Here is a 27,552-nt window from a genome sequence, read left to right on the forward strand (position 1 = left end):
TCTAGTATAAAACTTCAAAGACTCAAACCACAATTCACATTTGATGTCTGGAAATGAATTATAAGGACATGTTGAGATTCCAAATATTGTCATCCGCCAAGTAGCCAGACGGGCTGCATGAGGAGAGTAAGCTCTGCAAGACTTCTGCCTATGACCAGGACTGAGGGCCAAGGCCTGCTAGGCTCCCTGCTCGGTGAGGGAACATCACCCATGGAATCCAAGACCACCTACCCTGGAGCACTAGTTCCGTCCTGCTTGCCAAGACCAGTGGGCCCTGTAATGAAGAGGAGAGCGCTAAAGGGAGTGAGGTCTAGTCGGGAGCCCTATCCAGTGGGGACTCCAAGTGCGAAGGAAACGGCTAATGCACCAATTGTGTTGTTGCCAGTGTGCAGCACTGAGTCGGTGACCCATCTGGCAGGAGGAGGCCTCCGTGAATATAGCAGTATGGAAGACTACCATACGGTAAGGACAGAAGCCTTGTGCAGTAGCAGCGCAGGGACCCCGTATATCAGGAGAGGCTACAGAGGGAAAGACTGTTGTGCAATAAGGGTGGAAGCCTCGTGCAATAGTAAATCAGCTACCCCGTATGCCAGCACGGACCGCAGAGGAAAAGACTACTGTGCTGTAAGAGCCGAAACCTTGTGCAGAAACTGTGCGGCGACTCCAGATGCCAGGAGAGGCTGCCTTGGATAACTTCACCATGCTGATCCGGCTAGAGCCCGAGGACAGTGAGTTGATGTGGCCCAGAAAGTCAAAGGGGATCATCAAGAGCACAAAGGACTGTGACTTGTTATTTCCCCCTTGCTGGAAAAGTGTGGGCACCCTGAGCACCCATGCTGCTTCACCTAGGCGAGGGACCCAAGACAAGATTGTCGTAGCAACCCACAATCAGAAATCAAAGAAACACTAACCCCTGCATGCTCTGTAGCCCTCTTTTGAATTGGGTTCTGACTCATTGCCTCTAAGTTAAGCCTGACTGCTTTTGTGCCGAGCTACCAGCGGGTGTAGCACAGGTTAATTTAGTGATTTCTGTGGTTCACACTAACAACGATTTTGGTTGCTTCAGAAGATTTTTCACACCCCTCAATCAAGAACCCAATTTCTTACAGGCTCCTTCATCAAAAAAGCTATGAACACAAGGCCCAGCTCAGCCGTCAACTCCGCGACTAGCAACACACAGCACAGTTCTCCCTAATTATTGAGTCCAAAGAAAAGAAAATATTTGACTCAAAAGAGATATTAAATAGCACAAACTTTATACCATAACAGCAGGAAATGACCCTGTAGTGTTCATGGCAGTTGTAAAATTGGAGCCTAGCCAAAGCTAAACAAAGCAAAAGTCCAAAAGAAGAAGAATTGAAGAAGCAGGAGGGCCAGGAGCTGGGTTAGAGAGAAAAGAAACCAAAAAGCTACAGAAGAGGTAAGAGTGAAGCAAAGTTGTGGTGGATAAATTGGGGAACATCCTTTACAACGCAACTTTTTCAACGCAGTACCTTTACCACGCAGGTATTACAACGCAAGTCGTTACAACGACTTGCGCTGGGGGGCGCTGTAGGATAGGGAATAGTTTAATTTACTATCCAAAACCTTCCCTACTATCCACGGGGACTGGAGTTGGAATAGTAAATTAAACTATTTCACTATCCAGCGCCCCCAACGCAAGTCGTTGTAATGACTTGCGTTGTAAAACCTGCGCGGTAAAGGCATGCATTGTGAAAGAATGCGTTGTAACAACGTACATCCGGATAAATTACCACCCATGCTGCAGCCTATTACTTGCCATTGTATTGGTAGTGTGGTTGCTTGCCCTACAGGTGGTTACTTAAGACATTTCTGGCTAGGAGGATAAGAGCCAATGGATTTATGAGAGTGGAACTCAGTACTGGCACCAGCCTGCAGTATTGAGGATTTGTTGCAACAGTACCCGGGCACTGGACTATATCTTCACAGGAGGTGGGGAAGGGGGACCCAAAGACCCCTGAGGTGAGAGGTTCAGTGAAAACAAGTGCAATTGTTATGATCTGCTCCATGCTCTCTCAGGCCCTTCACCAGCAGGCCTACCCGTGGAACTTTCCAGCCTCTGTACCTCCTGCTATACCCATATACTGACTTCCAGCTTCTGGCACACTATTAGAAAATTCCTAATCCTTCCAGATCTATGTCGGTTTTTGTCTTGATGTTACTTTTCTAACATCAGCATAGGGATCAGATTCACATAATCTACCTTTGAATGTATTTCCTATATGTGGGTATTTGCAGAGTATTTGGGACAGCAGTTATGGGTGATGAACTTACTGAGTTTCAGTCTTGCTGTTTGGAGCTTTCAAGTTTTTTTTGGAACGTCCGAGTGTTCCACCCAACATTCCCTTATTTGTTAATGTTGTTAAGTTCACGTCCTGGGTGTTAGTTATTGTGTATGCTGAAAATCCACTTGAGTGCCTGTTCTTTCTGAGTTTTGACTTCTTGTTACCTTATGCAGAGTATGATCTTGCACAGATCTGTACCCAATGTTCTGTTACTTTGTCTACCCTGCCAGCAGTCCTTGTCAGAGTTCCTGACAGCAGTATGGACAATGCTAATGAAGGGTCATGGGACAGGTAAGTGAGGAGGGAAGCCCGAAGATGCCTGGTGTGGGTCATATCGGCCAAGGCTCTCCTGGGAGGTGGAAGAGCACCATTAATGCTAGAGCACTCAGTGTGGGTGCACACAGCGCTTTAGTGTCCGACTACAATGATGGGGGCTTGACGGGCTTGAGATTGTGATCTCCAGTAGACCTTGGTGCGAGTATCCTAGCCTCATTGCATCTGCCCTCCCCAGTAAAAGTAGATAAGTGGTGTTTGCTTGGGGAAGGGGATCCACTGACATTTGTGCAGACCCCCACTACTTCCCGCTGAGTGGCCTAAGTACACAGTCTTCTGGTGAGCACAGGTGTTTGCTCCTTTATTAGCGCTCCGTTGAATTGGCTGAGTCCTGTCTGCAGCACAGGTCAGATACCTACAAGATCACTACAAACCAGAACAAGCATTTGCAATGCAATGGGTCTCGCATTAGGAAAGTTTGAGCTATTGGTATTGTAAATGGCAAAGTTTTTATTTATGTTTTTTTTTTTAAATAGCTAAATTAATAGCTTTGTCATTTACAATGCCAATAGTTATAACTTTCGCAAATGTGATACCTATAGCATTTGTAATGCAATATGTTTGCTGATTCTCGTTTGTCCTCATGGAAACAGGGATTCCATCACCTTCTTCCTACAAACACCAGTTTAACTGCCCATATGTTGAAAGGACTAGTTCATTGAATGATTGGTGGGCTAAAACAGAGTATGTGGAAGGAGTGAAGTGACTTAAACAACATTTTAAAATAGAAAAAAAGAATATAGTCAAAAACAGAACTCATTTTGTGGTGTGCAGCGATAAGCCCACGGCCTTTGTCACTTTACTTTTACTGGAGGGAGACAAATTGTTAACCTCTCACAAATATACACACTCTCTCACCATCCTAGGGTCACATACTCACATTCTATAAGTGGAGACACTTGACGGAGCAGGAAAGTATACGCTGTATCTCCTGTGCACCACTACTGGACCTTCCAGAAACTGCTTCAGTCCACCTGAACCTCATTGAATTCCATTATCTAATATTTTTTCCCTGGACATTCAGTCCTTCCCTGGAAAGTATATCAGTTTTTTAAAAAAAAGAATTGGTTTCCAAAACATCAAAAAAAGCTATTTGTATATACTGGGCATAGCTATAGTGGCACCCTCGGATCCTCGAGTACATCAGCAAACCAGCCAACACCTTATACCTACAAGTCCCATCTCATATAGTCCCACAAATCCCACCTATATAAAACGTCGCATGCACACCCCTGTAACACTGCCCCGGCTACTACAGTCAATTGTCTGGTTCCAGCATCATAAAGCAAAGCAAATTGATCTGTAGTTCTTCTGAAAATTAATTGGTTAAGAATGAATATGCAGTTTCGGTATCTGGAATCCTCACGAACTTCATTGTAATTCTTTTTGAAAGCGAATGTGTTAACATTCCATCGACGTGCCACTAACTTATTTTACACATTTGCTGGTAGTTCTGTTGCTAGGAATCAAGGCAACATTAACTGTCAAAGTTACAGCGAAACTAAAATGTGGAAGAGATTGGACGCAGTTCAGGGAGTGAGGTGAGATCAGACAAGTTACCGCGCAACGCCGCCGGCCTGCGACCAGGAAGTCAGGCAGGCCGGGCGGGACAACCGGAAACAGGAAGTAGGAGGGCGGGAGCCTACCCCGCCTCCCACGGAAGAGCCGGAAGAGCCGCGATTGTTTGCAGCACCGGAGCAGGCAGGAGCCTACCCTGCGCCCCGGTGCCGAAGAAGGGAGGAAGAGTCCTGCTGCCGGTGAGTGGGGCTTCGCTTTGTGGCTGGCCTGCGAGGGCGGGGGCATGTGTGTGCGCGCGCGCGGCGGCGGGCTGTGTATGTGTGTGAGCGTGCGTGTGTGTATGTGTCTTGGAGTCTGTGTGTATGCGTGTGTGACTGTGGGGGAGGAGGAGGGGGTTGCCTGTCTGGGTGCCTGCGTGTCTGTGTAAGTGTGAGTGCGTGTGTGCGCGCGTGTGTGTGTCTGTGTGCATGCATGCGCTGGGAGTATGGGAGGGCGGCGCAGGACGGAACGTGCGCGTTCGCGCACACGAATCCAGCAAGAAAAGCTCGTGCACCCTCTTGTCCTCCTTCCCCCCAGACTGATCCTTGCGGATGCATTGCCAGCGAGACCCAAAAAGGAGTAGGTATACATCTTTTATTCCGGACTGCGGAGACACAGAAATTAGAACAGATGGAGGGAAGGAGGGCGATCTCTGATACTCTCTTGCAGAATGACCTACAAGATTGATTGGCAGAGCTCAAAAATAGTCTTGAAAGAACAGTGTCGGACAATCTTCATGCTCAGTGGACAGAGCTAGGAAAGAACATTGCAATATTCAAGGCAGACATTTTCTATAAAGATGGGGAGTCATGACTGGTGGGCAGAAAAGACATGATTCAAGTAATCCACATGGCCATTGCCCACCTGGAAGCACAAACAAGGATCCTCCAAAAGAAATGTGATGCTTTAGAGAACCGATCCCCTAGAGACAGCAGATGAATCCGCAATCTTATCAGCGGTGCTGAGGAAGGGGATATATATGTGTGTCTTCTGAAATCCTCATAGGAATCCATGAAGATGACTCTGTTCCCAATAAGCACAGTCAGAGCTCGTAGAGTGTGACACTACTCCAACCAGTCATGCCAGACCCAGGAGTGTACTCACAGGGATAGCAGACACCTGTCTCAGGCAGAGACTAGTTGCACAAGTTTGGCAGAAAGAGTACTTCTTTGGCAACAGTGAAAGCTTCCTCTACTAAGACCTCTCTTCTGTTACTATGCATAGGAGGCAAGAACTACGTCTAGTGTTCAGGAATTATGCAGGCAGTGAGTAAAATACTAGTGGCTGTTCCTCAAAGCCATTCAATTCCCTTAGCAGGGCCGGGAGCGGATGGTCGCCAACCTGAAGGTGGGTAAAGAGCTACTGTTAATTGAGACTGAGGTGACCGTCTTGTACAGCCCCACAACTACAGGAGGGGATAAGGGAGATTATTTAGTAGCTGCAGAGAGAGCTCAAGCTGTCTAACAGAGAGAGGGCTCTTGGAAGAGACACCAGAGCCAAACTGAGAAGTCCTGCTAAGCCGTACCGTTTGTGAGACTGCCCTGGGTGCACCCTTCTATTGGCTTGCAGCCATGTCTGTCGCAAGTTTGGGGGGCAGTGCATCCTCAAGTGCTTAAAGAGATGAAGGCAAGCCTGTCTTTGTCACACTCTTGAAGGGTTATTAAGACAGAGTCTGGATTGGGATGAGGCACGACTCACCTAGAGACTTTTGTTCATGGTAGTACTACTTAGGGAGATTTTCAAATCCACCTACTAGGGTGTGATTTCTAGCCAAAATGATGGGGGTATGCCCTCCTAAGTTCACTCCATGGGTATCTTTTATACATGGATCGCAGATCAAGTTTGGTTCAGGGAGTGCGAGGGAACCGTGGTGCTACGGCTTATCTGATCCAGGGAATGTGAGCACGGAAGTAGTCAGTTGGCCTAACGGCTAGGGCGGTCAACCTCGAATCTGGGGAACCAGGTTTGAGTCTCGGCAATGACGCTGAACATCCTGTGATTCTGGGCAAATCACTGAATCTAACAGTGCCTAACATAAATGAATGTGTCCTCATGTAACGCAACTGGTGCTATGTAAAGCGCTCTGATACCCGATACCTTTGGGTTAAGTTTGCGCTTTATAAAACTCCATTAAAAAAAAGTAGTCATACTATTATTTCCTAACAATAAATGGCTAGAAACATGACCCAAATATAGTGATCGTTCATGAGACCCATCTTTTCCATTGTACTCTCTTTCGCCATAGGCTTGATCCCAATCAGTTGTGGCCTTCAGCCGATTTAAAAACGGAAGAGGCGGTGGCCCTCTGCAAGCAACACCATGTTGGTGGGGCCGACACCAAGATCACAAGAGGGCCAAATTAGAGTCCAAGTACTTCTGCACAACAAGCCGTATATTCTTCTCAAGACACGTAATGTTCCTCGTTACAAGTGGTCCTTATGAGTGTAGAGAGAGATGATACTGGGAGGGAACTTTAACTTGTTTCAAGACCTGTAGCTTCACAGAACTCACAAAATAGCATCGAAAGTGGGCATTATATGTAGTAGGCTGCAGAGGACACTGGCAGACTAGGGACTGCTAGATGTATGAAGACACCGCCATCCGGGTGATGGGGATTACACTTATTATATGCACCTCCATTACTCGTACTCGCATAGTAATTATGTTTTTACCTTATGATTCATCTTGCGGGCTCTGGCGAGAGTGAACATCTCTGAGATCTCAGGCCATGCCCACCTGGAGATATTTGTGGATGGCGATGAGGCGGTCTCTGGGAAGAAGTTGGAGACTGCAAGAGGTTCTGTTCTGAGATCCAGTTCTTACAGCTAGAATGGCAAAGGCAATTAAGGAATTTTTCGAATGTGTCTCGCCCTCTGAAACCACTCAGGAAAACAACTCAAAGACTTTTAATGTGACAATGATGGGAGTGTGGCAGGAGCGTAAAAGCAGGCATTGTGAGGAAAAATCAGCTAGTTGAAAGTAATAGCACGGCAGAGCTAATGGCAGCCACACACTGAGGATTTAACTGGAGAAAAACTGAAAAAACAACATTGATTGTTATCGTAATTAATTTAGGAGGCTGTAGGCGGTAGTCCCCTAGGGCATAATGGTATGTCGGGCGTCTCATACTCACTGTAGAGCATTACTTACTTTGTCAAAGGTCTATCCCCGTTAGAGACCTACTCTGTTCTGCTCCCCTGCTCGTCTGAACCGAAAATGTGGTGCCCTTAGATCCTCAGTGTGTGGGTACAAGGTTTCCCTTCCCCTCAAAGCCCCCCCCATTGGGAGCTGACACCCTGTATTTCCTGGGGTGAGTGTCTAACCACACCGCTATTAACATTTAAGGCATTTATAAGTTGGGCACCACTCTGCATGTATGTTTGACTGTGAGTAGCAACATTAATTGTGAATGGCACAAATTAAATAAAATATGCTTTGCATGTTCTACCCGTATAATATATGGTTGATCGACAAACCGTGTCATTGGTATTCTTTCTACTGGCTTTGTGAACACCAGATCCGGCCACTTTCTGGTGCTCCCTACTCCATACCAGGCGCTCTCACAGCATGCCGCCAAGAGGGACAGCAACAGTGAAGCTTCATTGCAACAATCAGCCTTTGACTTTACTGCACATGCCTTGCAAAATTGTTTTCTCATGTATTCGTTTCTCTTTTTGTTTTCTTTTCTTTTTTACAGGTAATTCCTCTAAGAATACGGTGGCAAGTATCAGACTTGTCCCTTAAGGAATTTGTCTAGTGTGACACATGTTTAATTGCATGAGCACCCCACTTTCACATCTTTGGGGAAGTGACCTCTTCGCATCCCACCCTGACGAAAACCCAGGATCATTAAATAGGCCAATAGCGAGGGCTGAAGCATGTTGGTGTTTGGTTTAGGGTCAAAGGACCATAATATACTCCCACAATACTATGGTCAGTTTTTAACCTTCCCTCCCTTTCCACCAATAAAGGATACTTTAGGAGCGGGAGAGGAATTTTATCTTAAACGTTACGCCCCCTTACAAAAGTGCTCCCTAAAATAACGTTGAGCCCTCCCTGACATTTAGGAGTCGGGTGAGCCCGATGATGAAGCATTTCACTATTAGAGTGAGTGAGGGCTATTATAACAAAGGGGTCTTCCTCCCTTCCCACCCTTTAGCCAAGGGGGGTCATTAACTTGGGGATGTATAGACTCTGTTAGGTTTGTCCTCCGCTTAAAACACCCCCTCTCTATCTCGTTATATGGGACCATCCTGGCTCTAGGAGGGATATCTATTTGGTATATCAATTGTACATAGGGAGGATATATCCCTTCCCACCTCCTTTGTGAGGACCTCTCTACCCTTCCGAGACCCCATCAGGGCCCTGAGTCTTGTGATACAGAAATATGGGAATGCTTCAACAACCATGGGAGTTGCATGGAAACACCCATGCAGCGCCCATGGAGCGCCTTCCCAGGGCAGAATCAGGCAATGCAGTGATTTACGCGGTGTTGCCTTACTCCAGCTTTATGGAGTCACTCAGGGCCATGTAAAGTGGCCTTGAGTGGCTTCAGAAATCACATGTAAGGTTTGCTTTGCTCTTGCACCCCATTGCGTGCAAGTGTGTCACAATCGGGCTCATAAATCTCCCCCTTGGTGTTCGGTGGACGGCTGTGCATTGGTACAGAACTTTCTTCTGAATTGTTTCAGATGTCATGAACGCCGGGCACAGGGGAAATCACCAACCAGCTGGGGAAGGCTGAGTCAACTAAAGGGGACAGCGTCTTATTCTCTGGTTCCAACAAGGGACCTGTATCAAAAGCTTGGGAATACGTTCCGAAGTAAATAAAGTGCAAGAATGCATTCTGTTCTCATATGCATTAGTAGGTAGGTTGCAGCCATAAAGAACAGATTCTCGCAATCTTGTGTGGCATGGTGGGCTCCAAGCAGTGGTGGCTCCTGCGCAATGGCGGAGGAGGATCACCCCACTGGCTCACAGCAGCTGAAAAATAAAACAATATTTTATTAACAATTTATTTTTCACCTGCTGGCCGAGCCAGCATGTATAGGGTAGGGCAGGGCTGGGGTCACAAGGAGGAGTGATTGGTGCACTTCTAAATGCCCATATCTGGTTAGACGTCTGTCTTAGGCCGGTCAAACAGACGTAAAGTTAGACTCCCTGTGCCTGCGCAGAGCCTCAAAGCAGCCTGCTCAGGCTCATCCCGGCGCTTCTCTGGACTGTCGGGAGCAGCAGGCCAACGGGGGAGCAACAAAGCATAGAACAGCCGCAGGATCAGGTAGTTCTTTTTTTCTATATTCAACCCTTCTCCCCCTCCCGCCGCCGCCACCTATGCTGCGGCCATGCCGCCCCCCATTGCATATTGGCAGCAACCATGACTGGCCACAAGGGAGTCTCTGAAAACATTTAGTTGCTCTGAATATCCAGTTGCTCTGCTGCCCACCTATTCCTGTTTCGACAATGGTGTCCAGGTGGTCATTTAGAACCTGGTGAACAGTCCTCCAAAGACCACTACCTCTTGGTACCCAAGTGCTGATTGCCCACCATCCAGTGCACTTGAGTGAGTGTCCTTGTTGTAGATGTGCCGCCACAAATGATTGCACATCGGAAGATGCTCTGCCTGAGAATAGTCAGCAGTTTCCCACCACTGAATGGGGAAGGAGAGCCAGAGGCTTTACGTTAAATTAGATTTTTGTATAATTTTTAAAGCCTTTTCCAATTTTCTACTTTTATTCTTATTACAAAGTTATCTTTTTACTTAACTTGTTGTGAACATAGTATGTTCTTTGGTTCTCATGTTAAACAGCTGTGTGGATGGCTTTGTTGTACACATGCATTACACATTTTCTTACTTTTTCGATCATGCTCTGCTGCTAAAAGTAAGCTGAGGTACTTTTAGTAAAATCTGTTTGCCTTGGAGGACACCTCTCTTTCAACTGTTAGGGTACACAGTCACAGCTAATATCAACATAATGGCTTTTATCCCATGCAGCCTTCCTTGAATTCCCATTTTATTTGTTCCTCACATTCACCCTATTTACGTTGTTTTCTTCCCAGTTTGCCAATCTGCACCTCAATTTCCATCATATCTTCCCCTCTTACCTCCTCCTTCCTTCTTCAGTTTCTCTGAACCCCTATTGTGTGCTTTCATTCCCTTCATGTGTTCTTCTCCTCCTTCTCCACTCCATTATTGACTTCATGCCTTCTTACCTGAGAGTATCTTATCCCTATACCCTTCTACCACAATTTTGTCTTCACCCTCTCATTCTATATGCCCCCCATTTACTATAGGATTTTCAGACCCTTCCGGTAGCTGTTTCTTTCTTGTACTCTCTTCTTATTTATTTGAAAAGTTTTATATAGTGCTGGCTAGACCCGGAGGCATCAGAGCGCTTTACATGAGGAACGAGCATTGTTTCATAGCATAGTATCTTCTCCTTCCCCATCTTCTTACTTTCTACTTAATTCCGCCCTCCCCTATCATCACCTTACTATTTTCTCCCTTCTTGTTTTCCATCCCTCATACACAGCTCCCCACAAGCTATGATGTGGTGCAGTCGCCCTCCACCTGCCCTTTTTATACCAAGAAAGCAGGCAAAGTTCTTGGTGTGCACCTGTACATCCAAAAAAAGGAGCCAAAGAACCACTTTTTCTATGACCTCATCTCTACCAGCTCCACTATGCCTTATAAGAAAGATCAAAAAATGTCACTTATACAAGACCTTACATAATCTGGTGCTTAGGATTCTCCCCACGGGCGCCTTTCCTGTCACAGCTATTGCATATTCTCTTTGGCCACTATAAAGATGACCCACTTAAACTTAATTTTGTGTCTGTTGGTGTAAGTGAGCCTCTGTAGTTGTCCCATACTGTAAAATTCCTTGTTTTCAGACTCAGTCTTTTCTCTCTTTTGACATTTACAATGTTAAAAAGCTGTCTCATGAGGCATATGTCTTGAATGGGAATCAAGCACAGATGTGCAACTGGACAATGAGTGCCTCTACCTACATTCAGTTGGCTAATCTCAAATTATTGAGAATCATGTCTGATGAGGACCAATATTCATGCCCAAATACAACACCTTTTTCTCAGTAGGGTCACTCTTACCTTGTTCACAGTAAGACCCGAAACTCCTAAAGTATTCTAGATCACCAACAACGAACAATGAAGCTCTACTCACCCACTGCTCTGTACACACCATCGATGTTAGGAGATAAACATGTATCCTAGTGATGAATGTAAGTCACCAGGAGGATCACAATGAGCATATTATGAGGTCATTGCCTGAGGTCAGTACAGATGGACCTCACAAGGGCCTTACCAGCAGTGGTCCCAGAGAGAGTCTCTGACCACACACAGCTCTCTATTCTCTCAGTCTGAGGCTCTTTGGATCGCTTCGAAAGTAGCCAGGGCTACAGGAGGATGCAAGTACAATGGTAAGGTCAATCTTTAATCTGGACTTGTAAGTGATTATATCTCCAGTATTATCTTGTGTTGCTAAGTGAGGTCAAGCTCTCAGTTGAATGGTCCTGTGAGCTCTACTTGATCTTAGAAGGTGGTTCAGAAGCAAATTATTCTTGTGGTACACACATTTAGGTTTCTTCCCCTGACATTTTAATTTCAAGTTGTAGCCTAAGACAGGCTAGGCCCAAGACAGGCTAGGCCCAGGCAGGTAGGGAAGTTATACAACTTTTTAGTTCTGAACTAAATATACTTTATCTAATAGAGCACTGGTGAAAGAGAAAAATGGAAATTGAAATGCTTTCCAAATACAAGAGGCAACAGGAACCTGAGTTGTTACTGTACACAATTTGGAGACTTTTTCGCAGTTGCGGAGAGAATACACCTGTCAAATTATGAAATTAGGTCATGTGACTCAGGAAATTCATTATTCATTTTCGGAAAGAATTATAAATAGTGTGTGGTCACATGATAGAAAATCATGTCAACAAAGCCACTTGAAAGGCAGAGGCACCGGCAGAACAATGTGATAGGACCTGTTCCTAGAAATGAATTCAGATTAAAAAAGGTTCTACCTTCAAAACATAGGGCAGTCCTTTGTGTGTGTTTAAAGTTCAGCAGACTGATTCCTAATAATTAGGGTAGGCAGATGGGTGGATCCCTGCCCACTTGCATTGAGTAACAGAGTGAACACCATCATGTTGTTTGAAAAACAGGTTTGGGCTTGTAGATCTAGCGCAGAGGTGTGATCAGTGCAGTGATGAGGGTCGGCTCCTCCACTAGGGGCGGAGGAGCGTCGCCCCACTGCTTTCTCGCAGTGGAAGAAGCAGAAACATAAAATGGTAATAACTACCATCTTATGTTACTATTTCTCATGAGAAAGCAGAAGTGTTTGGTTGCAAGCAGGCGGGTGGGCTGGGCTGCTCTGAGAGCCAGGCTGGCAGGGAAGGAGTGCGCATGACTGGTTTGGTCGGCCCTCAGGGGCCAAACAAACCAGTCATGCACACTCTGCACTTCTCCATGCAGGCTGCAATGCAGATTACATGGAGAAAATGCCCGGGCCATTAGGCCCTGGCTGGGCGGCGTCCCGACTGATCACACCGCTGTTTGCAGCGTTGTGATTGGCTTAGGGGTGGGAGCCTGGCTGCCTGCTACCTGTTCCTATTAAATTAACCCCCGCGAGGTCCCTGCCCCTTCACCCGCGGGTTATACCGGCCACGACTGGCAGTGATTATTACTAGTCTCACCATACCTTTTCTCTACTCGCAGTGAGATAAGGATGACCCCTGTCTGAAGCCACCTGTCCTCAGAAATTCAGATTGACTGTGCGGTGATCGAAGAAGAAGGCGATAAAAGTAAGCCAGAACATTGGCAACAAACAAACAAAGCCAAAGACGAGCAAGGGCAAAGACTCAAAATAAACTTAAGAGAGGAAAAATAAGGGAAAGCGCTACTTAAAGAAGAAATTGCTATCAAATTTCCAGTATCAATCACAAGAGAGGGGACAGGGGCCTATTAAAAGGTCCAGAACCCTTGCTCCCATGACCAAGTCTGAAAACACTAGGAGGGTAACTGTTCCTAAGAAAGTGTTCATCAGGATGGATAATAGCAAGAGGGAGATGGTCTTCCTTATTGAAAAGTAGTGCCCTTACACACCCTTGAGGGTGTCATGCTTCATCATCAGGCTTAGCTCCTTGTGGGGTTGGCGCTGCAATAACCCACGGGCCCCGGGAGAGGGCTCTTTGGAGGAGATCTTTTAAATATAGCCACGATGATGAGTGCGGGTGTGTAGGGTGAGTGAATTAAAACTCCCTATGGGCTACCATGCAACAAATTTAATCAGGGGTCCTCTTGGTATGGATACTATATTATGTGTAGATAGTTAACTTCTAATTATGAAGAACGGCAATCTATCAATGTGTGTAGGTCGACATGTTTGATGCCTCAGGGCTCCAGGAGGGATCCATGGTGTTACTTTAGGACCAGAAAATAATGATATGTATCCCTACCCTTAGTTAGGGTTTTTGTTATCAAATGATTACTAAAAAAAGACTATATAGGGAAGTGGGTCAAAAAAGTACCTACATTGAATAAACCTAATAAGGTCTCCCAATCCAACCCTACAATCAAGGAATGAGTGCACCTTGGGTCGGTAGAAGAGGACCACGTCAAAGCTGCGGTGGAAAGTATAGATGATCACGATGTAGAATGCGTTCACCTGCTGTGCATTCTGCTTTACCGGAGGTCAAATTACCAAAGCATTGCAACACAGTGCACATGCTGTTTTTCCTAGCAGCCTATCCTCTTTTCGACAGATGTAGTTTACTTACTCTTTATCTTATGAAGTAGGACTCTACCATCTGTGTTAGGAAACAGCGTCACAGGGACAACCTGGTATTGTATTGTGTTCTTTAAGCATGCCCTAACCTAATGGTTCTTCTCCATGTTGTCTTTAGAAATTTAGATGTTCCACATTCAGTTTAGTGCCTCCATCATGGTGCCATTCTCATTCACAGCTCACCAAACCCGTACCGATTACCAAATTCGGAGATGAAGGCATAGCAACCTGTGGACCACTATCCGGTCACAAGAGCGTAACTCTTGATGCCAGATGCCAAATCCTGTTGAAGAAAGAAAAGCAGTAAAATGCAACAGGAGGAATCCCCTAAACTCTGTTGAGACCCTGGTAATGTAGTAACAAACAACAATGTCTCAACAGGTAATATTTGAAAGACAATAATCAAATGTAAACAAATCCAGCCTCACTGTTGTTATGTACCAATTTTAATTACGCCTTTGTCGCTGTCACCTTAACACGTGCCTCACTTGCGCTATTAACCCTTTCACGAGCACTATGGTTGCAATTTTATTATTACACCCATATTGAAGAAAAGTATTGCTGTCTGAATGTAATGCCTTTCCACTACAAAACCTAATACAGATCTTGACAAATCGACAAATCGAATCGCCCTCTCTCGATTATATTCTTCAACTGCTCAACTCATCTCTTATGAATTCAATTGTTCCTCCCGACTGGAAAAATGCAATGGTTGTTCCGTTATTAAAAAAGACTAACGCTGACCCTTCTCTTCCCTCCAACTTCCGCCCTATTTCACTCCTGCCTTCCCTCTCAAAGATCCTGGAGAGACATAGCAATAGGCATCTGTCTAAGTTCATTGAAACTAATGGGCTTTTGCACCTTTCCCAGTCCGGTTTTCGGGCCGACTACTCTACGGAGTCCACTCTCCTAGGGGTGACAGAAATGCTGCGTCATAAGATTGACACAGGAAAAACCATGGCCTTGATACTACTTGACCTTAGTGCGGCCTTTGATACGGTCTCCCATACCGTACTCATTCAGGCCCTTCAATCATCGGGTGTTACCGGGGCCGCCCTAAACTGGCTTAGTTCCTTTCTCGCTGGACGCACCTTTCAGGTTTTTTCTTCTACATCCAAATCAAAGCCTCATCCTTCTCCTTATGGAGTCCCCCAGGGTTCGATTCTCAGCCCCTTGCTGTTTAACATTTATGTTAAACCGCTGGCAGCTATGGTAGAGGAGCACGGACTGTCGCTTTTCTCCTACGCCGACGATACCCAGATCCTGTTCTCTCTCTCAGCAGGTAAAACCTCCCAGGCCTCTGTTCTTAGATCCGGCCTCAGTAAAGTGGTGACCTGGATGAACGCCAATTTTTTAAAACTCAATGGCGATAAGAAAGAGGTCCTGATTCTGGGTAAAGATCGAGACCGTTGGGGCCCCCAACTTTGGCCGCCTGAGATGGGTTCGCTCCCACAACCTTCCACCCACGTGCGTAACCTTGGCTTCAATTGGATGACTCCCTCTCCATGCGACAGCAGGCATCTAAGGTTGCTGCTACCTGTTTCACCATTTTGAAATGGTTGAAAAAGATTGTGTGGATGCTCCCATCTCATGCCCAGCGCACCGTAGTCCAAGCCCTCATTACTTCTAGGCTTGACTACGGGAATATACTCTACTTGGGTGTCAACAAAGAGGTAACTCAAAAATTACAACAAATTCAAAACTCTGCGGCTAGATTACTCTGCCGCACTCCCAAATTTTCATCTACATCTGGGCTGCTGGCTGATCTCCACTGGCTTCCAGTGGAGAAAAGGGTCAAGTTCAAAGCCCTAACCTACATGGTTCGCATCAAGCATGCTCAGTCGCCCCGCTACCTACAACTCCTAGCTTGTCCGTATGTTCCTTCCCGTACTCTCAGATCCTCCATCCAAGAAAAATTTCGAGTTCCCAAAGTTAAGCTTTCTCACACGGGGGGGCACTCTTTTTCCTTCTTGGGCCCTACCTTATGGAATACCCTGCCACTGCCCCTCCGCATACAATCCAACCTTCTCTTATTCCGTAGATCCCTGAAAACATGGCTTTTCAGCCAATAGGCTGCTCTATTCTCTGCTGTTCCTGTACAGCGCCGGGAAACCCTTCTGGGTAGCTGCGTGCTGATATATAAATTAAAAAATATTTATATACATATATATATTCAATCATGGTGCCTTTCCCTTTTTGTCTCCTTCCTGGATGTGTTTACCTTTAATTAATTGTCTTTCAAATATTACCTGTTGAGACATTGTTGTTTGTTACTATGAAGAAAGAAAAGCAGCATGCAAGAAAAACTCCAACACAAAGGGTATGCAGTATAACTGAAGGGCAAGGAGAATTGAAGGCACTCATTCTATTGTTTCCTTTCAATGTTTTTTAAAGCCCCTAGACAAAATGGGCCTCATTTACAAGGATTTAAAACAGTGCGGTGCCGCAAGCCTTTTGGCTGTGCTAGGTTAATTTCGAAGTAAAGGAATGCGTCATAGCTACAACAATATGGTGGATCCCTATGCTCTTCCTGTGCTAGCAGACACTTTGCTTCCATACGCAGACGCAGGCACCTTTGCACCATAGCACACATAGAAGTTGAAAAACTGCATTTTTTTCAGTGATTGTGTGTGTGCAGGAAGAGACACCTTCTTGCACATAAATAATCACATGAGGTGATTTCCTTGTTCAATGGGTGCTGCAGGATGCAGCACGCATAGAAAGCGGTACAAAATGAGCAGAAATGAAAACATTTCTCCTCGTTGCGCCTGCCTAAGCCTCCCCATAGTGAGGTGTAGCAGTCTGACGTATTTCAAGGTATGTGATTTCTCATAATTCTGGAAATGTGTTTGAAGCCATGGGTGTTGCCTGGGAACACCCACAGTAACACCCATGGCACGCCCCTTTCACGCAAAGTGTTTTATGTAAAGGGGTCATATGTACAAGGACGCGAAAAGCTGTGCACAGCCTCGCACCCATGCTCCTCTGGCATCCTTACGATTCCTACCCTAACTTCAGCCAAGTTTATAGTAGAGGACCTTTCACAATCAGTATTTTTACTTCACTTTCATGTCTATCCATTTATTTTATGTATTCCAAAGAATGCTCCATAGGCGTCACTGTTATTAATTAATATATTCATTATTTCCCTGTAAAATCACTGTTCGATCGTATTTGTTCCTTCACTTTACCAGTCTTGTACCTGAGTATTTATCCCTAATATGCTTATTCTGTTGTGCTCCACATATTCACTTGCTCTTCTTCCTAATGCTCATGCCAACCAAAACCTTTTTGGTTATTGTTTAACTATCTCATTCCCCAGAAGCCTAATAATATATTTAGAGCCCTTTCTTGTGATCTCTGTTAATCTCTGACCATGCACAAGTGCATAATTCTAAAACTTATTTTCCTGTGATCCCACTGTTGTGCCACCTGTTCCTCCTAAAATAATATTGGTGGCAGCACACGTTGCATTTCAAGCTAGCAGCACACGCTTTGACATAAGCCCCCCTCCCACACAGTTTCAGTAGTTTGTAAGGTACAGCCAGTGCTTGAAGTGTAAACCATTAATTAGATAAGTGCAAATATCCCACATTTTTCTTAGGAGCCAACTCGAGGTTGCTGAATACCAAAGTGGCCTAGTTTTCATTCCACATCATGCCTCTTTCTTCCACCACACTACACTTCCTGTCTTTTTATCTCGATCTTAAAGATCGAGACCGTTGGGGCCCCCAACTTTGGCCACCTGAGATGGGTTCGCTCCCACAACCTTCCACCCACGTGCGTAACCTTGGCTTCATCGTGGATGACTCCCTCTCCATGCGACAGCAGGCATCTAAGGTTGCTGCTACCTGTTTCACCATTTTGAAATGGTTGAAAAAGATTGTGTGGATGCTCCCATCTCATGCCCAGCGCACCGTAGTCCAAGCCCTCATTACTTCTAGGCTTGACTACGGGAATATACTCTACTTGGGTGTCAACAAAGAGGTAACTCAAAAATTACAACAAATTCAAAACTCTGCGGCTAGATTACTCTGCCGCACTCCCAAATTTTCATCTACATCTGGGCTGCTGGCTGATCTCCACTGGCTTCCAGTGGAGAAAAGGGTCAAGTTCAAAGCCCTAACCTACATGGTTCGCATCAAGCATGCTCAGTCGCCCCGCTACCTACAACTCCTAGCTTGTCCGTATGTTCCTTCCCGTACTCTCAGATCCTCCATCCAAGAAAAATTTCGAGTTCCCAAAGTTAAGCTTTCTCACACGGGGGGGCACTCTTTTTCCTACTTGGGCCCTACCTTATGGAATACCCTGCCACTGCCCCTCCGCATACAATCCAACCTTCTCTTATTCCGTAGATCCCTGAAAACATGGCTTTTCAGCCAATAGGCTGCTCTATTCTCTGCTGTTCCTGTACAGCGCCGGGAAACCCTTCTGGGTAGCTGCGTGCTGATATATAAATTAAAAAATATATATATATATATTCAATCATGGTGCCTTTCCCTTTTTGTCTCCTTCCTGGATGTGTTTACCTTTAATTAATTGTCTTTCAAATATTACCTGTTGAGACATTGTTGTTTGTTACTATGAAGAAAGAAAAGCAGCATGCAAGAAAAACTCCAACACAAAGGGTATGCAGTATAACTGAAGGGCAAGGAGAATTGAAGGCACTCATTCTATTGTTTCCTTTCAATGTTTTTTAAAGCCCCTAGACAAAATGGGCCTCATTTACAAGGATTTAAAACAGTGCGGTGCCGCAAGCCTTTTGGCTGTGCTAGGTTAATTTCGAAGTAAAGGAATGCGTCATAGCTACAACAATATGGTGGATCCCTATGCTCTTCCTGTGTTAGCAGACAATTTGCTTCCATACGCAGACGCAGGCACCTTTGCACCATAGCACACATAGAAGTTGAAAAGCTGCATTTTTTTCAATGATTGTTTGTGTGCAGGAAGAGACACCTTCTTGCACATAAATAATCACATGAGGTGATTTCCTTGTTCAATGGGTGCTGCAGAATGCATAGAAAGCGGTACAAAATGAGCAGAAATGAAAACATTTCTCCTCATTGCGCCTCTCTAAGCCTCCCCAAGCCTCCCCATAGTGAGGTGTAGCAGTCTGACGTATTTCAAGGTATGTGATTTCTCATAATTCTGGAAATGTGTTTGAAGCCATGGGTGTTGCCTGGGAACACCCACAGTAACACCCATGGCACGCCCCTTTCACGCAAAGTGTTTTATGTAAAGGGGTCATATGTACAAGGACGCGAAAAGCTGTGCACAGCCTCGCACCCATGCTCCTCTGGCATCCTTACGATTCCTACCCTAACTTCAGCCAAGTTTATAGTAGAGGACCTTTCACAATCAGTATTTTTACTTCACTTTCATGTCTATCCATTTATTTTATGTATTCCAAAGAATGCTCCGTAGGCGTCACTGTTATTAATTAATATATTCATTATTTCCCTGTAAAATCACTGTTCGATCGTATTTGTTCCTTCACTTTACCAGTCTTGTACCTGAGTATTTATCCCTAATATGCTTATTCTGTTGTGCTCCACATATTCACTTGCTCTTCTTCCTAATGCTCATGCCAACCAAAACCTTTTTGGTTATTGTTTAACTATCTCATTCCCCAGAAGCCTAATAATATATTTAGAGCCCTTTCTTGTGATCTCTGTTAATCTCTGACCATGCACAAGTGCATAATTCTAAAACTTATTTTCCTGTGATCCCACTGTTGTGCCACCTGTTCCTCCTAAAATAATATTGGTGGCAGCACACGTTGCATTTCAAGCTAGCAGCACACGCTTTGACATAAGCCCCCCTCCCACACAGTTTCAGTAGTTTGTAAGGTACAGCCAGTGCTTGAAGTGTAAACCATTAATTAGATAAGTGCAAATATCCCACATTTTTCTTAGGAGCCAACTCGAGGTTGCTGAATACCAAAGTGGCCTAGTTTTCATTCCACATCATGCCTCTTTCTTCCACCACACTACACTTCCTGTCTTTTTATCTCAATCTTGAAGATTCTTTTTTATTCCTGCTTTCTCCTTTTATCACTGCGTTTCTACCTTTCACGTACATCCGCCTATCTCCCTTTTCTGTCTTTCTTTGAGCCAAAACCTGAAGACAAAAATATGTCTCAGTCGCCCAAAATGGGCGTCTGTGCTCAGCCCCTGCGACCCCAACACCCATTCTGGTGCTGCAGAAGTTCTATGATGAGCAAGAACCCCCCCAACTAAATTCTAATCCTGGCCCTATATTCTGGTGCCAGGAGTCCACCACTCTTGTGTGCACCAAAAGAACCATGTTTGCCAGTTGGTGATGGCAATTGATTTTATTATAACGAACATGAAAATATTTACCAGGAGCCACCAAAATGTATGTAGAAAATGAGCAAAGAAAAGAAGAAAATACAAGATATGGCACTTTTCAACTACATTTGGTGCAAGGTTAATTTAACAAAATAATGTAATTAGGTCTAATGTCTCTATAAGAATCCATTTTGTATCATCCACTCTTGGTCATTCATACCAATCCCCTCTTTTGTTCTTTAGGGAAAAAAGACAACCATTCAACCTTTATTTATTATCTATTCCACTATTTTGACAATGAACTCTGATTGTATGTAAAAAAAAATGTCCAATTTATTCTAGAAAATCTTCTAAGAGGCAAAACTATGAAAGTACAATGAAAGTGCATGTTATAACAAACACTTTTCTTCTCTGATGTCTTTCTTCTCAGACATTGTCTCTTTCCAAACTGCTATCTCCCATTCAGCCTAAGTGTCTCCATCTGTTGTCTTGTCCGTAGGCTGATCTTGGAACTCCTTTCATTCAGCGTAGAGGCAACAAAGTGAAGCTTGATTCCCCCTGCCGAACGCCTGCCGCCCCCGAAGACTCCAATGGGGCTCTCCATGGAGAAGCACGCTTCCAGACCCAAGGCCTCCATGCTGCTGGAGACTTACCAAAACAGACGCTGGCGCCATCTGTGGTTGGTGGGGACATGGCTGTCTGCCCCAATCAGAGCGCCGTTTCCAAGGAGCATAACTACTGCAGCCAACAAGGGTCAGTGAAACCTCTTCTAGCTGCCCTGTGCTTCCGCAAAAGGAGATCCAAAGGCCGGGCACGAAAGCACTGCTTCCTCAGACTGGATGGAGCTACAGTGAGCCGGGAGGGTGGATCGCAGGAGATGGGACTCCAGAGCAAGCAGATACCAAAGGCCAAGAAGGTGTGTAGGCTGCTGGTGGTTTGCAAGATTGGGGATGGGCTCGCCCAAGCACCCAGACATGTCGGACACTCCATTTGACGGCTCAGCTAAACCTTTAGGCACATGCAATTTATAGACGCAGCTCAGTGGGCTCTGTATTACGCATTCCACCAGTCTGTCTTCTATTTCACATGCCTTATGGATCACTAGAAACTATGTCTGTCAAAAGAGAAGTGTTCAAACCCCAGAAATGGAAATTTCAGTGTCCAATCAAAAACCCTAAGCTGCCATATTTGAGAATTCTGATATGTCATATGTTGCAGCGGCCTGTCAGTGTGTGGATAAAACTAATTGTGCCTTCATGCATGTGTGCTTTCCATTTTTAGTTTTGGTGCAGGATACAGGGCTAAGCTATGGCACTGGTTTTACAGAAATGGGGCATAGCATGGGCAATGATCCTGTGTTTTTCGTTGTCTGCATTTGCTATAAAAAATAAAAGACCATCCATGTCACAATTGGTACTAATACAAGCATGGCACAGTTACTATGTTGTATGCAACTGCTGTAAGCCACTCTACGATTGGCTGATGGGAGGGCGAGGGCTATGGCAGGGCAAGGGCTATGGCAGGACTTCTAAATTCTGTCTACTCAGAGCACCATGGATACTGGAGAAAAGAGTTATAGCAGCTGAGAGGGGTGTACAGAATTGTTCTCTCCTTGGTGTTCCTCAGAGGGCACTGGGTTCAACAGAACTGGGTTGTCACCTGTGCTAGTGTAATGCAGCATTGCATGCCTGCTTTGTAATTCGGTCGTGGAGGTGGCTTGTATTAGGCATATTTTGTGAAGCGCTTGGATGTACCTCCTTTCTTAGCAGGCTTGCTATGTGGATTATCTAGAGGGTCCTGGCTCTGCTGTCTTGTTTCCTGCCTACAATTATAATTCCACATTTTGCAAAGTGCAAACTTATCACCCCTAAGGGTATCAAGGCACTGGGGGGCCGTCGAGGAGAGTAAGAGACCTATTGCCCAGAGTCACATGATGCTGAGCTGCCAGCAGGGATCGAACCGAGAGCCTGTGCTCTGGAGTCAGCTGCTCTGGCCGCTGTGCCACACCTCTTCACAGCACTGGAGGCCTATAACCCTCCAGGGCTGAATCCCTCCCTAGCCTCCAACCCACACCCTCCACAACCCCACCTCACCATTCCGGGATGGCTGAAAGCATCCCCCTCCTCTTGTTGATGGATATGGAGGCATTCACTTGCTGGGAGAACGTGGAGTCTGGGGAAGTTGGCCTTGTGAATTTTAAAGTGGAGGCATAGCTCCCTTTAGAGGGTGCCAATCTCCAACAAAGCAGAACGCCTCCAATAATTTTCAAAGGGATCACCAACCCAGAAAACACTTCTCCACCCTCCAAAAATGTGTCATCTCCAATGATTTTAATGAACTAACCTTCCAAAACCAGTCCATTTAAAACTCCCAGCTCTTTTCTTCTTCCTTTGACTCTAAAGCTGTGCACTTGCCCACAGAGTAGTGGGTGAGACACCATCAGAATGACCGTGAGCCATTTTTCTGTATTTGCCAAACAATGTGCTTGTGCCTACTGCCACCAGCTGCGCAATCTGAACCCTGTAGTCCTGTGTGCTGCTGGTAAGCCTGTATGCAGCTCCCTCTCCTGAGGGTCACTGCCACAGCTCAGGGAGCCATCTTTGTAGAAAAACTGTTGAATAATGGGCCAGCAGTTCATCTGCACAGCCTCATCCCAAGCACATCGTGACCTCCCTGCTACTGGGTGTGTTGGGGCAGAGCCTACGATGGCAGCAGAATCTGTGCTCAAGAGAGCTGCACTGTGCTTGGACTAGAGCACTTCCTACAGAGGACGAAGCATTTGCAGCCTCGCTGCATTTAGACAAAAATACGTAGATTCCAACTCAGTGGGTACTGGAATCACCTAAAAGATGTTTGTGACTGATCACAGAGAGCATGGTCTAGAATCTTTTATAGCCTTAGAGCCCAACGTAGCGGGCTCTACCAGCCATTAATGGCCCACTCCAGCGTTAAAGGCCCAAGCAGAAGGCGAGGGCCTGTAACAAGGGAGCCCACCTTTAATGGCCGGTAGAGCCCGCTACAGAGGGCTCTAAGGCTATTAGAACATTCCGCCCTAGAGGGCAGAATGTTCTAATTTGTAAAAGGAAAGGCCTCTCGGAGCCAATGGGGTTTAATTCTCTTCTGTCTCCGAGAGGCCTTTATTCACAGCAACAGCTGTGAAATGAAAAAAACATTGGAATGTAACTCTCTGGGCTTCTACCAGCCATTAGAAGCCCGGAGCACTCCATTGTCTTCAATAGAGCGCTCAACATTCCAATGTTCTAAACAGAATTATAGATGCCTTACTGTGAATAACACTGGGGGTTTCTTAGTGACATACAATAGACAACGAAAGCAAAGCTCGAGTTCTCTGTGATGTAACTCGGAACCCTGAGGTGAAAAACATCCCTGTTATTCACAGTTACCTGGCATACCCTTTACTGAGGGCCCACAGGGCAAGCAGGGGCTACTGGACCAACTCTGTGGTAGTTGGGGCCATTTGCCTCTGGTTCCCTGGGAACTGTCCTGGAAGCTCTATAAAATGGGCCAAGTACACCCTTTCTGCACTTGACTCTTGGGGTAGCAAGTGTGAGCAGTCAAAGGCTTCTGAGAGAGGTAATGTGGGGGACAGAGACTCAGATGTGAGGTAGTCAATCAACAGACACAACAATTCATTGTGCAGCCCGGTGCTTTCCTTTTGCTAAAAAAAAATACTTTAGGCACACCAAAATAAGATACTACACACAAGAAATATTAATCACTACAAGGTTGTCTTCTATCCTCTGGTACATGGCATGAGTCCGCCCCACCTCCGGTATCAGTGTGGAGAAGTAGAGTCAGTGCAAGTCCATTATCCTCCTCTGTTGGCAGTCACAAGAATGGGCATGCTAAGAAGAGGGGAGTGCTTGGCGAGAGTTGTTTGAAAGTAGAAGCACTCAGTGAGGCAAAGAGACTTTTGGAAAGACTCTGGCCAACTCCAATTACTCTACCACAAACAGTCCACTCTTGGGCCCCCCAGTTCTGTACTTTGCAGCTGGGCTTCCCTTTTTTCATCAGTCTGCTCCTGCATGGTCAGGCACACTTCTCCTCTTCTAACCATTTCAGACAGGTTTGTAGATCACAGGCACACCCACAGCTCATCCACCATGATGCACAGATTTAAGGTGATGTCCCCTTAACTTTAGGAATATGGATTTCTGTCATATACCAACACTGGGCCTCATTTGTGAGGTTTTGACGCAGGGCATTGCTGCAAGGAATTTTGCTGCGCCGCCCTATGTCAAAACAAAAGGGCAGGAATGCGCTGTATCTATGTGATACGGCGCATTCCTATCCTTTTGCCCAGCACCGGTGCACAATGGGCTGCCAGGTGCCAACACAGGCCACCCTTGCACCATGGTGCAAGGGTGCCTGGGTTATGGGACTGATTGATTTTGTGCAGGAAGGGACACCTTCCTGCAAAAAATCAATCACAAGAGGCGATTTCCTTTTTCTATGTGTGCTGCAGAAGAAAGCATGAGGAGAAATAAAAACATTTCTCCTCGTTGCGCCTCCGATTCTGCCGTATTTCCAGGTTTTACAATCAAAAAAGTGACGTTCCAGTGGCGCAAAAGTGCCAGTAGGACCTTAGCACTTGAAGAATCTTGTTCTGGAACCTAGTGGAGTAGGTTGGGTCTCACGATTACATACAGACTTCTCAGACAGGGTATATTGAGCCCACTGCCATGCCCTGGAACCAATTACAGGTGGTTATTTATCTTATTTCATAGTCTTTCTGCAGCGCAGACACAGTCTTTGTCAAATATAATGGCCCTCACATCAGGTAGTGATGCTCTCACAGGCAAAAGCACCCACAACAGGAGCACAATGAGTGTGTAACCTTTGCGCCTGGCTATCATCTGGCCTTCCCAAAGTAGCACTCATGGAGAGAAAAAAGGGGTAAGCACAGCCTAGACACTTTCTTTCCTCTAACAACAGAATCTGCAGACTCATCCATATCCCCCACTATTAACTCAAGTGGTAGTGCTCAGGAAGAACATATCAGCAATCCACTGATAAAAGGTCAGCACAGAACTTCTAAAGGCAGCCTTGTTCCCACCCTCCCACAATTCAGTGTCTAGGGCAGGGGTCACTAACCTTTTCTGTAATAAGAGTTACATATGTTCCGTAAACATTGTTCTGAACTACTAATATTGTTATTAGTGTTTTAACAATGGCTACATCAGACCAGATTACATTAGTTGCCACCACATGTATGCAAGATTATGTATATTCAGTGTTCACCTCAGCTCACGAGGCATGGTTGCCATCAATGTAAAAAAGCTCTAAGTGGAAAATACATAAAAGCCATAGCGCCAATGCCTCTGACACCAAGTCAATAATATTGATGATGTCTCAATATCGCCACATGATTTATCACTTTTAGGTTTAAAGTTTTTTATTCAGCATCTCACACAAAGACCAACAAACATCAACACTGGGCGTTCTGTTAGGGTGGGGAGAACCCCAATCCCGGCCGGACCGGTTACATGCAGTGAATTTTATCAGCCCCTTGCAGCTACATCTGAAGTGCCAGTCCACAGTATGAGATAACGTTCCAGTTCAAACTCCCCCCCCAGACCCCAACAACCCAACTCCCGGATCCCAACCTCCCCCCCTCCCCCCCCCCACCCGCCCCGTCCAGTGCACCAACCTCAATTCAGTCCAAGCACAAGACCCCCACCCGCCGGGGAAGTACTCCTCCCACTAAGTCACAGAGCCTGTGCCTCAGGACTCGTGAGCCGCAGGAGGCGGAGGTATTTGGGGCAGGTAATTTCCGTGAATTCCATCAACAACAGGGAGTGAAATGGCTGCCAAAGCTCTGAGAACTGTGATATATCCCCTGCCACCATCAGCGACAGTTTCTCCATGCCTAACACGTGCCACAACCTATAGAACCAGCCCGTGACCGAAGGTACCGTGGCCGTGCGCCAATGGATCAAGATATTTTGCACCGCTGAGCCTAGTGCAATGGCAATCTGTCTACCCCTGCGGGATCTAAGTGGGTACATTAGGCTGTTAGGGAGCCCCAGTAGTGTGTAGGCAGGGAAGCGTGGCAGTTCAATGCCAAAATGCGTATCAATGTTGTCCAGTACCTCCTTCCAATATGCAGCCAGGAGAGGGCAGTCCCATAGAATGTGTGTAAGTGTACCTCGGTGCCCACACCCTCTCCAACACACTGCCTCCTTGCTGTGATCGAATTCGTGTACCCGCTCCGGTGTGTAGTACCAGTAGGTGGAGACTTTCGTTAGAGTGTCAGTAAGGCCCATATGGTACGCTGAATGCCTTGCTCTGTAAGAGATGTTCTCCCAATCCTTAGGGCTCAGTGTCCTCCCCAACTCCCTTTCCCACCTCTCCCTTCCCGGGTTATAGAAGTGTGTGGACGGAGGTTGCAATAATTTATACAGGTCTGTAATCAGTTTAGAGTCTGAAGTGCGTGTAAGCAGCCATTGTTCATAAGGTAGGAAGCGCCTGTCAGCAGTCTCCCTCACCTGAGGCTGGAGGGCCCAGTGGCGTGCCTGCATATAGCGGTGTCTCTCAGTCTCAGGGAGGGAAAACTCCTGCCGGAACTCTGTGAAGGGGATCACCCCGCCCGGACCATACATATGGCACAGGGCCCTACATCCTGCCCCTCGCCAGTGCGCAAACGCGCCCTGTTCCATGCCCGGAGTAAAGTCAGGGTTATCCACCAACGGCGTAAGCGGCGACGGGAAGGAGGTGAGACCACACGTAGTGGCGGTAGCATCCCAGACCCGTAAAGGTACTCGTGTAACAAAGGAGGCGTACAGATTCTTAGGACGATGAATCCGGCGCAAGAACGGGACCTCCTGCAAGGGTCGCCCCGCCACCGCCTGGTCCTGAAAAAGCCAGTTCTTGTCGGACTCCCACCTACTCCATTCCACAAGACAACGTAACTGCACCGCTCGGAAATATCTACGAAAGTCCGGGATCCCCAACCCTCCCATCTCAGGGGCCAAGAAGGAGATGGGTCTACGCATTCTGGGCTTTTTCCCCTGCCAAACAAAACGTGAAACGTCCGCTTGCAACTGCTGAATCCACCCAACCGGAGGCTGGAGTGGCAGAGCCCGAAACAAATACAGCACCTGCGGGAGAATGGTCATTTTAACCGCAGCAATCCTGCCCAACCAGGAAAGGATACCACGGCTCCAGCGGTGCAGCTCCTCCTTAATTTTAACACCCAGGGCCGAATAATTGGCCGTAACCATGG

At 46.2% G+C, this 27,552-nt stretch overlaps 1 protein-coding gene across 1 annotated transcript in view; it reads left to right on the forward strand.

Moving 5' to 3' along the window:
• The window catches only part of LOC144781573 (uncharacterized), a 95,268-nt gene that overhangs the window by 42,369 nt on the left and 25,347 nt on the right, over nucleotides 1–27,552 (forward strand). The window contains exon 2 of the mRNA XM_078660484.1: nucleotides 20,806–21,222. Within this exon, the coding sequence (XP_078516610.1) occupies nucleotides 20,998–21,222 (225 nt within the window). The 5' untranslated portion in view covers nucleotides 20,806–20,997. The remainder of the gene's footprint in view (nucleotides 1–20,805; nucleotides 21,223–27,552) is intronic.

The sequence above is a fragment of the Lissotriton helveticus genome, chromosome 9 (genome assembly GCF_964261635.1).
Source record: "Lissotriton helveticus chromosome 9, aLisHel1.1, whole genome shotgun sequence".
Lineage (NCBI taxonomy): Eukaryota > Metazoa > Chordata > Amphibia > Caudata > Salamandridae > Lissotriton > Lissotriton helveticus.